Source organism: Chanodichthys erythropterus, chromosome 12 (assembly GCF_024489055.1).
Source record: "Chanodichthys erythropterus isolate Z2021 chromosome 12, ASM2448905v1, whole genome shotgun sequence".
Taxonomy (NCBI): domain Eukaryota; kingdom Metazoa; phylum Chordata; class Actinopteri; order Cypriniformes; family Xenocyprididae; genus Chanodichthys; species Chanodichthys erythropterus.
In genome coordinates, this window is record NC_090232.1 from 38,839,167 (window position 1) to 38,853,985 (window position 14,819).

The 14,819-nt window shown below is 38.5% G+C and overlaps 1 protein-coding gene across 4 annotated transcripts; it reads left to right on the plus strand.

The window, feature by feature from the left end:
* The first annotated feature begins 2,802 nt into the window (after positions 1-2,802).
* On the plus strand, positions 2,803-14,290 carry gja8b (gap junction protein alpha 8 paralog b). Of its 4 annotated transcripts, none has more exons than XM_067403737.1 (4): positions 2,803-2,834; positions 2,948-3,018; positions 5,010-5,207; positions 12,012-14,290. In XM_067403737.1, the coding sequence occupies exon 4, from the start codon at positions 12,027-12,029 to the stop codon at positions 13,203-13,205; it is 1,179 nt and encodes a 392-aa protein (XP_067259838.1). In that variant the 5' UTR covers positions 2,803-2,834; positions 2,948-3,018; positions 5,010-5,207; positions 12,012-12,026; the 3' UTR covers positions 13,206-14,290. The 4 variants fall into 4 exon arrangements, with proteins under 4 accessions (XP_067259838.1, XP_067259839.1, XP_067259840.1 ...); XM_067403738.1 differs by lacking the exon at positions 2,803-2,834 and adding an exon at positions 4,290-4,402 and having other exon boundaries at positions 2,990-3,018; XM_067403739.1 differs by lacking the exons at positions 2,803-2,834; positions 2,948-3,018; positions 5,010-5,207 and adding exons at positions 6,257-6,273; positions 7,627-7,694.
* The last annotated feature ends 529 nt before the right edge of the window (positions 14,291-14,819 follow it).

The window sequence follows — 14,819 nt, forward strand, 5'->3', positions numbered from 1 at the left end:
CAATAATAACGATTTATGGTGAACAAATGACGAAATGGAGATAGTTTCAGAATTATATTTTAATTAATGTTTATAGTAAATGTCTTGAAGTTTTTTTACCATTAGAATGAAATAATAATTAATATTTATCCTCATTGTAATTGCCCCCACGTGCCTAGAATGCCTATGTATAAATCCAGCCCTGTCTCTAACAGAACACATGGGCTTTACTCATCCATCAAAGCGATTACAATTACAATGCTTCTCTTTGCCTCCCTCACAACCTTTTAAAACAGTAAGATGGCACACTACCAGCTCAACAACAAATGTCTCTTTTATAATCCTTCACTTTTGTATGAGTGATGTAGGCACATGACGCTTCCTCAGACATGGTATTGGCAATGGGACATTGAAGAGACCCACCATGTGACCAGACTAGCTTTGGGCCACTGTTGAGTTGCATCAGTCTGGAGTTTGGTTTGTGTTTCTGACACTCACAGTGAAATACATCAGTTTCAGGATTGTGATCTCTCATCAATAAAACGTTATTAGTATAAGAACCAGAAAAGTATTATAAAGATTGTAATGCGCTTGTTCTTGCAAAAATTGTGGGCCATGCTGCTGTGGCATTGTGGGTGGTTGCCAGATCATTGCTGTGCAGTTGCTAGAGTGTTCTTGGTTGTTGACACCATTGTTGGGCAAAGTTATTTTTAAAAGTAATGCATTACAATATTGCGTTCTCCCTAAAAAGTAACTAATTGCGTTACTTAGTTACTGAAAAGTAATGTTACTTTACTTTTGTGTTACTTTTTCTCACCTGATCTGGGCTTGATTGTTTGTATTTTAATAACAAAAGTTTTATTTTTGGTAAATGTAAAGGCCATTTCACACCAAAAGTGAAATGAATAGCCTAAGCCTCAGGTTGAAGGCAATGCATATTTACGCCTGTACAGTAGAGGGCGCAGCTCAAACAAACCTTTCAGCTGTGGATCACAGAAGAATAGGATACAGGGGAAGGAAGTTCAATGCTCTTATTTCTAAGGCTGAATCCGAAAACCTAGGTAGCTGACTTGCTGCTTCGCTGCCTTATCAAGCAATGACTTGTAAGGCAGCGTTTGTGCATGAAGGCACCTCATGAAACAGATTTCGGACAGACTTCCGAGGCAGCATAAGAGTTTAATGATCTACAGCAATATAGCGCTAGCTTTGGTGAGAACTAAACAAATATTTAATTACTACAGTAGTAATTTCTCGCTAGAAATTACATCAAAAGTGGAAAATGTTGGTCAAAAATTTACATTTACTCTCAAACTGGCCAGCAAACGCAACTTTCGGACGGCATCTTTATTTTTCTAGCTCAAGTGTCACAGAATGGAAAGCACAGGATTGTGAGATATCTAAGACACATCTATGCCTCCTTCAAAAATCAATCAGATGAAGGTATCTCAGAAAAAAGGAAGTGATGCTAACACTGGATTTGCACGTGCCTTGATGCCTTCCTACCTTAAAATGTGTCCTCAGAAGGCAGCATTTTCCAGTTTTCAGACACAGCCTAAATCTAATCTAAAGTAGTTTTTGCTTATTAGTATGGTTGAATTAGATAATTGAAGGTCGGCAGCAAAGACATTGGTTAATAAAGTGAGATTAAATACATAAAGTAGCTATATTTGTGTAATTTTATATAGTTAATTATTACATGTTTGCATAAACTAGATTGCATTTCACATTTTATTAATTTTGTGGAATACTGAATGTTTTCGTGCAGGTGAGATGAGTAAATCCATGCTCACATTTACAATAACCATCACGTTCACACAACAAACACAACACACCTGCACTTTATTTCTCTCAACATGGACATGAGCTGTCAGTCAATAAATGAGAAAAAGTAACTTGCATATTTTGTTGTAAATTGGAAAATGCGTTACTTTACTAGTTACTTGAAAAAGTAATCTGATTAAGTAACTCAAGTTACTTGTAATGCGTTACCCCCAACAATGGTTGCCAGGTTTAATTTATTTCAGGGTTGTTGCTTAAAGGGATAGTTCACCCAAAAATCAAAATTATCCCATAATTTACTCACCCTCAAGCCATGACTTTCTTCTTTTTTAGCCAAACACAATCAGTTATAGAGGTCACTCTTCCGCAGGAACTCGACTTGCATACGGCTGTTACCAGAAGCCAGTGATTATGGTTTATAAAGTTATAAATATGGATATTTTTCTTACAAATCTGCATCGCTTTGCTTCAGAAGGCCCTTATTAATCCCATTGAGTTGTATGGATTACTTTTATGATGGATACATTTTTGGGCTTCAAATTCTAAGGTACCATTCACTGCCATTATAAAGCTAGGGAAGAGCCAAGATATTTTTTTTTAACATAACTCTGATTGGGTTTGGCTGAAAGAAGAAAATCATATACACCCAGGATGGCTTGAGGGTGAGTAAATTATGGAATCATTTTTATTTTTGGGTGAACTAACCCTTTAATGACCAAAAAGGTTTTAATCTGTAATTGTAAATGTCAATTCACACTGCACTGACAGACAGCAACAGAAACTTCATCAAGTTTTGTTGGATCAGTGTGCTACCCCGGTCTGAGTCTGTTGGCATCTGTCGGAGCTTATTTTCACCGATTGAAACATGCTGAATCGGAGTTTGAATGTCTGAGAAGTGACGTACTGTAATCTGGTGACTGTCGGTGTGTGAATGCATCTGACAGTGCAGTGTGAATTGGCCTTAATATGAGCAATGGTAAGAGTGAGGCTTGCCTTAATAAACACCTCGTTTAATACAAACCAATGTTGCTTGTGTTCCCTTACCAGAGCTGCTCTGTTTGCATGAACCACTCAAGGTAAAGTGTGACTGTGGCACTTGAAGTTGTCATCAACACCGCTGTGACTCACAGCACTCTCTCTTCAGCCCTAGTCATATGGACAGTGATAAAATGCCTTTCTCTTCATTTAGCCCGGCCACAGGATCGTGTGAAGAGAATCGTCCATGTGCCCAAAGCACACCACACCTAAGTCTGAAACAAGGTCAGTAAAGGGGTATAAATGATAATTTGGACCAATGCTATATATTGCTCAAACAGCTAAAGGTCAACTGTGGTTTTTCTCAGCTCACACCTACATGTATTCATTAAACTTAAAGGATTAGTTCACTTCAGAATTAAAATTTCATGATAAATTACTCAATGACATCCAAGATGTTTATGTCTTTTCTCCTTTCTTTCTCGACAAGAAATTGTTTTTTGAGGAAAACATTCCAGGATTTTTCTCCATATAGTGGACTTCAACGGCTATCAATGGGTGGACTGTTCAAATTGCAGTTTAAATGCAGCTTCAATGGGCTCTACATGATCCTGGACGAGGAATAAGTGTATATACAATCGTGTGTATACAAAAATGTATATACTTTTTAACCACAAATACTCATCTTGCACTATGTGCCACACATTACATAATCATGTTGGAAAGGTCATGCATGACGTAGGTGTACTGCGGTAGGGCGAAAAACGCCATCTCATGTTCTTTTTTTTTTTTGTAAAGACCATTTGACTTTGTCTTTGCACGTTCACTTTGTAAACACTTGCTCGGTACTGCCACCTACGTCACGTGACATGACCCTTATTCCTTGTCTGTAATCTTGTAGAGCCCTTTGAAGCTGCATTGAAACTGCAATTTGGACCTTGAACCTGATGTATCCAAGTGAAGTCCACTATATGGAGAAAAATCCTGGAATGTTTTCTTCAAAAACCTTAATTTCTTTTTCAACTGAAGAAAGACAGACATAAACATCTTAGATGACATGGGAGTGAGTAAATTATCAGGACATTTGATTCTGAAGTGAACTAATCCTTTAAGAAGACAAAAGCACTTTAAGTGTTAAATAGTGATAAAGAAATATCGGTTGTAATTCAACCATTGGGAATCATTGCATGGACCATTGTAAGGATGGTGACCTGCCCTGACCCCTCACATTTTACCCACCTAGACGGCGTTAATCCACATGATGATCACGCATGAAAAGACAAACTTTTCCTTTATTTATTGCTTTTATGCTTCTGTCACTCATATTGACCTTTATTGTTGTCCTAACAGCTGAGTGGATTATTAAGCAAAAGGCCTCTGCAAACATTCTCAAAAGCCAAACAAAACATTTGCAGCATTCAAAGTGATATTGCTGGCTTTTTTTCTAAATAGACAAAACAAGCAGAACAACCTCTTGGTGTCTGTCTCCGTCTCCTCTTGTGTTCTGGTGTCAAAGCTTATTTTCTTGTTCACCCTCTGGAAACAATGGAGAAAAGATGGCGGCTTTCCACACTCAGCAAAAATCTTTATCGAAATTTGTATTCATCACAATGGTTGTGCTGATACCTTGGACTCCTTTCAGATCTGCTTTAAGGTTATGGGGGCAGAGGTAAAAAAAAAATAATAATAATAATAATGTGGACATCTGCTAGCAAATGATACTAGAGCTCTTCTTAGAATTAACAGAGCTATTTTTATTGCAAGTGTGAATAGTTTCAAAAAAGTTTCAGTTACTTTTTTTCTTGCATGAAAAATAAAAACAGATATCATGTCTTTGTAGTCACCTAAAACATCAATGAAGGTGTGAAAATGGCTGCTAAGACATGAATTTGTGGTTGAAATATGTCCCCTTTAGACATCCTGTTGACCATAAGTAACTTTGCACCAACATGTCAACTACCTCTCATTAGAGTATTAGTAGACTGGATTGTAGCATAATATTTGCTTACACTTTTTGCTCCCCAACTGACTACAAGTTACTTTGCAAGTGCATGTAAACTTATTCTACAAACCCTAACAGTCTACTAATACTGAACCAATACTCTAATGAGAGTTAGTTGACATGTATGTGCAACACAGGTACATAATATCTAAAGGGGACCATCAAAATAAAGTGTAACCGAAATATTGTTTGATTGTTTTTTTTTGGCACATATGATACATGGGAGTGTGAAACTAATCATGATGCTTAAAATCACCTCTATCTCTTTTTATAGGGAGCTGCAAAGCTGCAGAATGCTAGTAAGTGATAAAGACACCCTGTGCATCAGGGTTATCATCTGAGAGAGAGTGGACCCTTCTACGACCTGGTGTTAGAGACCGGGCTGACTACACCCTGACAGAATCCTGGCTGAGAGAAAAAGCCAGACAGCAGACGTTCCTACACACCAATGACTGTTGCATGCATTTCTTTGGTTAGTAGAGTTCCTATACTCAGTGTCTTGTTCTCCATATGTAGATTCCAAAATGAACTAGAATCATTTTCAAAGACTCAGCACAATCTTGGATTCTTCAAAGCTAATGTACATTTACATTAGCTGTAGAATTTGAGCCATGCATTAACAATGTAGACCGTTTTATTGACCTTTGGTTTCACTGACCAAATGATGGAAGTCTGGCATATGTCACTATAGAGAAGTCTGTCATTTCACTGGAAGATCAAATTATGACGTTTAATTTAAAGGGTTAGTTCACCCAAAAATGAAAATTCTGTCATTTATTACTCACCCTCATGCCGTTCCACACCCGTAAGAACTTTGCTCATCTTTGGAACACAAATTAAGATATTTTTTGATGAAATCCGATGGCTCAGTGAGGTCTGCATTGCCAGGAAGACAATTAACACTTTCAAATGCCCAGAAAGCTACTAAAGACATATTTAAAACTAGGGAAGCACCGATATGAATTTTTGGGGCTGATACCGATTTTAACAAACAATTATTGGCCGATACCAATATTTGTCACTTCCTCTCTTATTTGAAATTAGATTTTGATCATGTTTTAAATAAGCAAAGTTCAAAAACACCTGCATTAAAATATACTAGCAGGTTTATTGATCATCAAATACTATTTTTTAATGAACATGATAAAGATCCATTTAACATTCAGCAGGCCTACATAAAGAATACAGAACAAAGATACATATGAAATAAACTGCTTTTTAGGTAGGTTTAAAAGTGTTCTGGTACAGAAATAAAGTAAACATATGTAAAATAACATTGCATATTCTTCATTGTATAAATTATATACATATTAATCCTTCTTTATTGTAACTGACTAATCTTCTAATTTGTTTTTGTATACATATTAATATTTTTTGTAAGTTTAAATATGTATCTGCAATCGGATGCAATCTCCTTTACTAAGGCGGGACTCTTATTTTGATGGGTGTTCTAGTCTACCGGCTGAGGAGAACACGCAGTTCTTCATAGATATTTTGCAGATTTAAAGTTTGTCCGTTTATAAAGCACCCCCGAAAAGGTCCTTATGTATTTCTTTACTGTTAGTTGTAATAAGTGTTTTGAGTAATTCGCTGTATGTGAATGATAATGCAACGGAGAGAGTTTAATGCGCACTTTTTGTGCTCTGTATTGTTTAGCTTTTGTGTTGATTTGTTTGGAGTAAAAACGGACGTAAAAAACTTAATACATTAGTAAAGTTTTGGTCATCATTCAGATGGGTTCCGCTACACTTATGAAAGTTACAAAAGTTGTTTAGTCAAGAATATTGTGCGATCTTTCTTTTGTTATTTGATTCGCATTAAGCGCAGACAGCAGAGCTAGGATTACACAACAGTCATTATAAAGCTCAGCGCCTTCACGCAGTTAATTAATAAACCATTGGTTTGTTACATCTGCCTTTTTCCTACTATAGCCGATATGCTGATGGTTGTAAATTGAGCAAAAATCGGCTGATAAATATCGGAACCGATACATCGGTGCATCCCTATTTAAAACAGTTCATGTGACTACAGTGGTTCAACCTTTATGTTATGAGGCGATGAGAATACTATTTGTGCACCAAAAAACAAAAATAACGATTTTATTCAACAATATCTAGTGACAGGATTTCAAAACACTGCTTCATGAAGCTTTGAAGCTTTACGAATCTTTTGTTTTGAATCAGTGGTTCGAAGCGTGTATCAAACTGCCAAAGTCATGCCCACCAGTGGTGAACCATTGAAATTTCGAAACACTTATGACATAACGAAGCCTTGTTTACTGAAATCACATGACTTTGGAAGTTTGGTAGTGCTCCGAACCACTAATTCGAAACAAAAGATTCAAAGCTTAATGAAGCGGTGTTTTGAAATCGCTTATCACTATTGCATTAATTTCTCACAATAAGATCAATAACAGGCATTTAGAAAACAGATTCTTAGTTCACCCAAAAATGAAAATTATCCCATATTTAAAACTTTATAAATTCAAATAACTAGCTTCCGGCAGACGACCGTACGCATACTGCACGAGTTGATTTGGGCGGAAGAGCAACCTTGACCCGAATGCAATGAAGAACACTGAGGCGCAGAGGAAAGAGCAAAACATAACACAGGTCACGAATTAGAAGTCTAGAAATGTTGGAGGATTTTGATATAAGAGAAGAGAAGGTTTGAGTTTGTTGCCCAGCCCTATTAGTTTGAACCGTGAGAGACGTCTAAGATTGCAATACTCCTACCTCCTGCATCATGCTTCATGTCACGGGTTACTCATTTGGCGCAAGTTGACTTATGCAGTATGCATGCGGTCGTCCACCAGAAGCTAGTTATTTGAATTTATAAAGTTTTAAATATGAATATTTTTCTTATAAAAATGCATTGCTTCGCTTCAAAAGGCCTTTATTAACCCACTGGAGCCATATCCATATGAAAGAAGATAGCCATATACACCTATAGCTTGATGGTGAGTAAATCATGGGATAATTTTCATTTTTGGGTGAGATATCCCTTTAAGTGACGTATGAACAAAAAAAAAATTGACACAAAAACTCAATGAACTCTGGTTTAAATTGATGACAAGGTTGACTGTCAAAATGATTTCCCCCTTTTTAACCTCATTTGACATTCCATGTTCTTTACTTTTCTTTTGCATCTCTTTGTGAATTGTGACCACTCTACCTTCCGTCTTTCTATTGTATTGCCAAAGGCCTTTCTTTCCTCTTGCTGTACCCTAACCAACGTGTACATACTCAGGAAGTCGCATATCCATTTCCTTTGAGATTGGACTGAACAATTGCTCACCTTTTCTCCACCCTTTCTCCTGCCAATTCAATATCATAGGTGGTGGATTACAGGCCATGGAAAGCTGGGACTCTTGGTGAGGGTGTGGTTAGACAGATGTTTGTTACAATACTTCCAGGAAAATAACTATTTTAAACCCTAATGCTACAGTATATATGTAGACACCTAGTCTTCCGGTACATTCCGGGTCTTGGAGGTAATCATTTAGCCACATTTATGGGTGTTTAGACTTTTGATATCCAGAAACCAAGAAAAACTGGACAGTGTCCCAGTGAAGGCCCAATATTAGATTTCCAGTGAGAGCTAATCTTTATTAACTGGAAGTTTGTCACCTCTAACAATGGGTCAACCAAACCCAGCGGTTAGGATTGTATTCCATTGTATTCCAAGCAGTTCTGCTGCTCTAGAAAGTGGCATATAATTCTATAATTCTGCACTGCAAGTCTGTAATATGGCTTCATTCACTCTTCAGTCTCCCACGTGGAATGGAAGTGAACTGAATCAGGTAAATCCTCCTTATTGTAGCTGGTATCTCTGGTATGCGCAAAGAACAGAGAAGAGAGACACACATTGGATCCATCAAATGGCTGGCGCTGGAATAGGGATTAATGGGGATTACCACAGAAGAACAAGAGGATAGGCACCACTGTCAAACCATGCAGGAGTTCTCTGAGTCTGGAGCAATATTTAGAAATCAGACCTATTTTTAAACTAAATCTAGTAGATTGTGTTAATATTGCTCACAAAGACATTAAGTAACCCCATGAGGTACATCTATTCTGTACAAATGTGTAGTCCAGCCGGAAAGGCCATTATAAGTTGTGTTTTGGATGTTGCCTTCCAAAATGGGATGAAGTGAACTGATTTTCCAAACTAACTTAACTAGCAAAACTTCCTTGGTCAACCACCAGTAATCAAAAGATGATGTAAATGGTTTGTAAGTCCGCCAGGTAGACCAGGGGTGTCCAATCCTGCTCCTTGCACAAATGCCTGAATGTTTCTAGTGAGTCTGAATAGCTTGATTAGCTGGTTCAGGTGTTTAATTATGGTTGGAGCTAAACTCTGCAGGACAGTGGCCCTCCTGGAGCAGGTTTGGACACCCTTGAGCTAGACCAAAAAAAAAACATGTGTAGACCAACATTTCAGCAAGTGGGTTCTTAGATAAAATATAATAACTACGGCTGGAAAAGCAAAGTCTCAGTCATTCACTGTCACACTCAACTTGCCTTAGTTATCCAGCAAATAAAGTTTTCGTGTACTGAGATTGATAGCATACAGTATGTGTTTCCCCCAGCTTTTTCCCCTGTTAATGGCTACTGCTACCTATATGCTAATGCTACCCTTTCACTGTATCCTACATAGTTTTATGGCAGTCAGCTAAATTGTCCCTCAGGAGCAGGAAACGTGGTGTAACAGCATGTAGGCAGATCCCTGTAAGATAACTTTGTTTGAGGGATGGTCCAATGCTTAGCCATAGCCTGGGGCCTGCTTCATTCGCACAATCTGGGATCATGCCTCAATGCGCACGTTTAATAGACACAGCGGACTTCATAATGACATCATGCCATTGTTTGAAATCCCGACACCCATTCACCACTCTGCTGCTGGCTTAGGCTGCCAGCGCCAGCAATATCAACAAGTAGCACCTTTAAATGAAGGCTCCAGGTTCAAGCTAACATGAGGACTGTTTGCTCCAACTTTTTGCGTACTCTCTGCAGATGGTGTTGAGCTACTTGTGTAGGGCTCTGTTTAGAGAGCCCTATGTAATGTTGACTTTAGAAAAGTTCTAGGTGAGCCTTGCAAAGGTTAGGATAGAATACATGGATTATTTATTGTCAGGCTATATCAGTTGCCAATGTGGTCAGTAGATTCTTAAAACCTGCTGGTCTCGGCTTTTCTCCAAGCCTTGTTTTTGCTGGTTTTAGAGGGGTTTGGGGCACTTGTCAGACTGGGAGACTAGATTGTCGACCAGCTTAAAACCAGCTAAGGCTTGAGATGGTCTTAAGTAATAGTAGAAATAGGGAAAATTCCCATGTACTACAATGTACACCCAACTTTTAACACCAGTGTCTTGAAAAATGATGGTGCAATCAACCCAGTCACTAAAGAAACTCCTAATCTCAGATCCTTCAATTTTATTTGCTTCTGTTAAAATGGTAGTTGAGGGGTATTTTTAGGTGATCTGTCTGCTTTTGTAGTGCATTCTGTCTTTAGTAAATGGAAACAGGGTCAATGGGGTTATCCTGTTAGACTTGTATAATAGCAATAGATGTTTTGACAACTACTTGTGATTCATTCAAGATGACTTACTAGTGTTTAATATGAAAACAATTTTGCATACATGCAAATGCCCTGCCTCCGCCATCCAAACATTCACATAACCACCCACCCACTGAACATCATTCTTTAGTATCAGCCAATGGCAATGCTTAGTCCATGATGTCATTTCGAGAGCACATTCCAGTTGGATAAAAAATGGTCCACATGGGCTAAAGCATTGTCTAGAGAGGGATTATTGGTTGTGGTTCTGACTAATTAGACTTGATACATTTGAGTCAAGAAGCATGTGTAAAACTCTGCTTGACCTACTGTTTTAAAAGTTATATATACATCAATTTCATGATAACATGGTGTTTTTAGTCATGCCCTGATGCATTATGATGTCACATGAAATACAAATAAATAAATAAATACAAATAAGACTAATTTCTCTTGATTGAGTTTGACATCACTAGTAGTGTTATCAGCCATAGCTATATAATAAACTCTAAATATATAGGGTGAATTCAGATTGATTAGGACACTTTTCCCAGTCATCTCAATGGCAAAAAAGTGTCTCAATCACCCTGAATTCACCCTATAAAAAGGAACGTTTAAATGCTTGCTTGGGATTGGTATTTTGAAAAAGCGAAGTTTAAAGAACCATATAATAGTTTGTTGCTATTTTTAAAACTAGCCTGTTGTTAGCTTTTAAGCTATTATAGCCTTCCCTAGCTTTCAAAAAATAACAAATCTTTCACTGTCATGAGCCCACTTTCTCTGATGGTTTTAGCATTTAGCATAGCATTAGCCTGGTGCATTTTGGAGTAAAAATGTACATGTGAACAATGATGGTTTTCTTTTATGATAAGCCCACCTTATCACTTCAGTGCTCACTTCCTGTAAGTCAAAGAACAAATGTTTCTGAGAACTGTGACCAAAGATAGATGACTGATAACACTGCTAGTTCAAACTCAAGTGACCGTGTAGTAAAACTAATAATCATGTTTTAATTAGCACCATGTCAAGTTTACACTTTTAAAATTGCCCTTTTCCCAATGCCAGTGTCACATACATTCCCATTTGTGTTTGTGAATCCTATTGTGCTACGCGTCACCATGCGTCGCCCTCTGAATAAAGGCTGTCTGGCTCCCAGCTTAAATATTGCAGCAAACTAAAAACCAACCATCAGACTGGATTCATTCACTTCTGCTCACTCGGGCGACAAGGATTGGAGGCCATAGGTGGGAACCAGAGAGAAAAAAGTTCACTTCACACCACAGTGTGCCAAGAGAAGGGGGAACACGCATACTCTGGAGCTCTTACTGTGGCAAGTTGCCCATTTTATACTGTTTACCTGTATTGCGGTTTGTTCTATATAGAACATAAAGCTATGCATTTGATTCAGTTGTAGAGAATTTTGACTCCTCCTTTTTAAGAGTTGTTTTGTGACTTGTTTGGCTTGTTTTGTTAGACCAGGGTAGAAACATGTACAGTGTCATTGTTTGATTTGATTATCTTTCAAACTCTACATAATTATCAGATGGTACTGATGCTGTAAACAAATTCTATCACAAACGAAATGACCTTTACAACAGTACATTGTTTGGGACAATCTAAAATCATAAAGTGTAACTCGATTTGTAGTTTCCCGAATTTCAGGTCAAAAACACTTTGCATTTCTGCCTGCTTTCAAACATCTCTTTTGTTTGTTCCGCAGTGCTGACAGTCAACCATGGGTGACTGGAGTTTCTTGGGCAACATCCTCGAGGAAGTAAATGAGCATTCGACGGTAATCGGTAGGGTGTGGCTCACGGTCCTCTTCATCTTCCGAATCCTCATCTTGGGCACAGCCGCGGAGTTCGTGTGGGGCGACGAGCAATCGGATTACGTGTGCAACACGCAGCAGCCGGGTTGCGAGAACGTTTGCTACGACGAGGCATTCCCCATCTCGCACATTCGCCTGTGGGTACTCCAGATCATCTTTGTTTCCACACCCTCTTTGGTGTACGTGGGTCACGCTGTCCACCATGTACACATGGAGGAGAAGCGCAAGGAACGGGAGGAGGCTGAGCTCAACAGGCAGCAAGAGATGAACGAGGAGAGGCTGCCGCTCGCGCCTGATCAGGGAAGCGTCCGTACGGCCAAAGAGACGAGCACAAAGGGCAGCAAGAAGTTTCGTCTAGAGGGCACTCTCTTGAGGACCTATATCTGCCACATTATCTTCAAGACTCTCTTTGAGGTAGGCTTCGTGGTGGGCCAGTACTACTTGTATGGCTTCCGAATTCTGCCGCTGTACAAGTGCAGCCGTTGGCCGTGCCCAAACACGGTTGACTGCTTCGTCTCAAGACCTACAGAGAAAACCGTTTTCATCATCTTCATGTTAGCCGTGGCCTGTGTCTCACTTTTCCTCAACTTTGTGGAAATCAGCCATTTAGGCTTGAAAAAGATCCACTTTGTGTTCCGTAAACCGGTGCGGCCGCAAGTCGAGGGACCGGGGGCAGCCGAGAAGGCCTTGCCTTCCATAGCAGCCTCCTCCATCCAGAAAGCCAAAGGCTACAAGTTGCTTGAGGAGGACAGAGCCACGTCACACTTCTTCCCCCTGACTGAGGTAGGGGGGATGGAGGCTGGCCGGCTGCCGGCTCCGTACGAGCCATTTGAGGAGAAATCGGACGAGGCGACCACACCTAAAAAAGACGTGTCTAAGGTGTACGATGAAACGCTGCCCTCCTACGCCCAGACGACCGTGATAGGGCCGAGTGTAGCGGCGGGAGTTCTACAAAGGGATGAAGATGAGGACGAGATGGCCGTCGAAGCCGACGTGGAAGCCAGCGAGACGATAGAAGACACGCGACCGCTCAGCAGCTTGAGCAAGGCCAGCAGTCGGGCAAGGTCAGATGACTTGACGGTATAAATAATATAGAACTGGATTAGAAGAGCAGCAATATAAATTGTAGTTTTGGGAAAAGCATAGAAAGTAAAAACGAGTGAGAGAAAGAAAGAAAGAAAGAGGTGCCTTTAGGCAACTGCGACGACACTTATAATACCAGCTTGATATTTTGAGGAAGAAAACAATTGAAAAAAAATAATGCTGTGCAATTTTCATGAGGAAACTTGAGAGCTTGATTCATTTTTTTTATACAGCAGTATTTTTTGTACTGTTTTTATCAAACAGTCAACAAACCAAAGTTAGAGATCTGCAGCAGCTAGATCTACGTCGGGAGGAGTTGGGGGAACTTATTTAGCAAAAACATGAGCTGTTTTTTAATAAATAACATTTTCTATCCAGAATTTTACTTATCGAAGGTGAGATTCTGATGTTTACATTTTTGGATTAGCCATTAGCTGAATGTTGTATGTGATATTTTGTTATTATTCTGATAAGAAAAACTGTCAGGGCATCATCCTTTTCACCTCAACGATTTCAACCACACATGATGATAAATAATCAATCTTATTTTGATTTGTATGTGAATGGTACTGTAATGGATAGGTGTATGTGTGAGGTGAAACAAATGCTGATAGTTTTGTTGCACAGTCGTTCATCATGGCATACTAGCAAAATATAGACTATTTATTTAAAAGAAATGACCACCGCTGATAAACGTTAAACATAATACCTTGTTTCTCGTTTCAGTAACTTACATTTATGAGTCTCTTGATTTCATAAACTGTAGGTTAGAGTGTCTCTAGCAATAACTGTAATGATAATTGCATTAGCCATAGAAAAGATTGTAGGCCACATTCTTTCTAGTCTCTCTGCGCATGCAGCCATGATGATGATGATAAAGATCATGCCCAATCAGCACAAAGTATTGTTCAACAAGAGACAATAAAACAACATTACATGACATGTCACCACAGGCAGTCTGACATCCTTGATGTTGTTGGAAACAACATTTTCACTCTTTTGTCCTCCATGATGCTTCATTTAAATTCAAAATATTTTAAAGGGCAAGAACAGAAGCGTTTCGCCCCTTTATTGACTTACCATTTGTAGCAGAGACATTTCTTTTGTTTTAAACTATGCCTTGGAATTTAGTATTTTTATTTATATATATATATATATATATATATATATATATATATATATATATATATATATATATATAAAGAAAAATTGTCATGTAAGAGTTTCAGCTTCCAATTATTTTATTTATTGTAATTATTAACTCCTGACCAATTAAATTGTCCCTTTGTTTGTAAAACATCCACAGTTCTACAAAAGTCATAACACATAATTTACCGAAATATCTGAAAATTGTTCATTTCACATCATATGAGTGTTTATGATAACAGGTATGTCAAAACTACCTGCATTTTATCTTTTTTCTTCTCTTCTCTACCCTGCTAATGGTTTCATATTAGTTTGGTTCGAATGTAATATTGTTTCATTTTATGTTGCTGCCATGAAGAGAAGATAAACTTTTCCAGAACCCCCCCCCCCAAAAAAAATGACTGGAGCTAGAATTGAAAGGCAAATTTTCTTTACTTTTTAGTGGCTATATATTGTATGTGAAGGTGATTT

Bases quoted from the DNA above. Each gene is read 5' to 3' on its own strand.
- gja8b (XM_067403737.1), top strand. From the start codon at position 12,027: ATGGGTGACTGGAGTTTCTTGGGCAACATCCTCGAGGAAGTAAATGAG.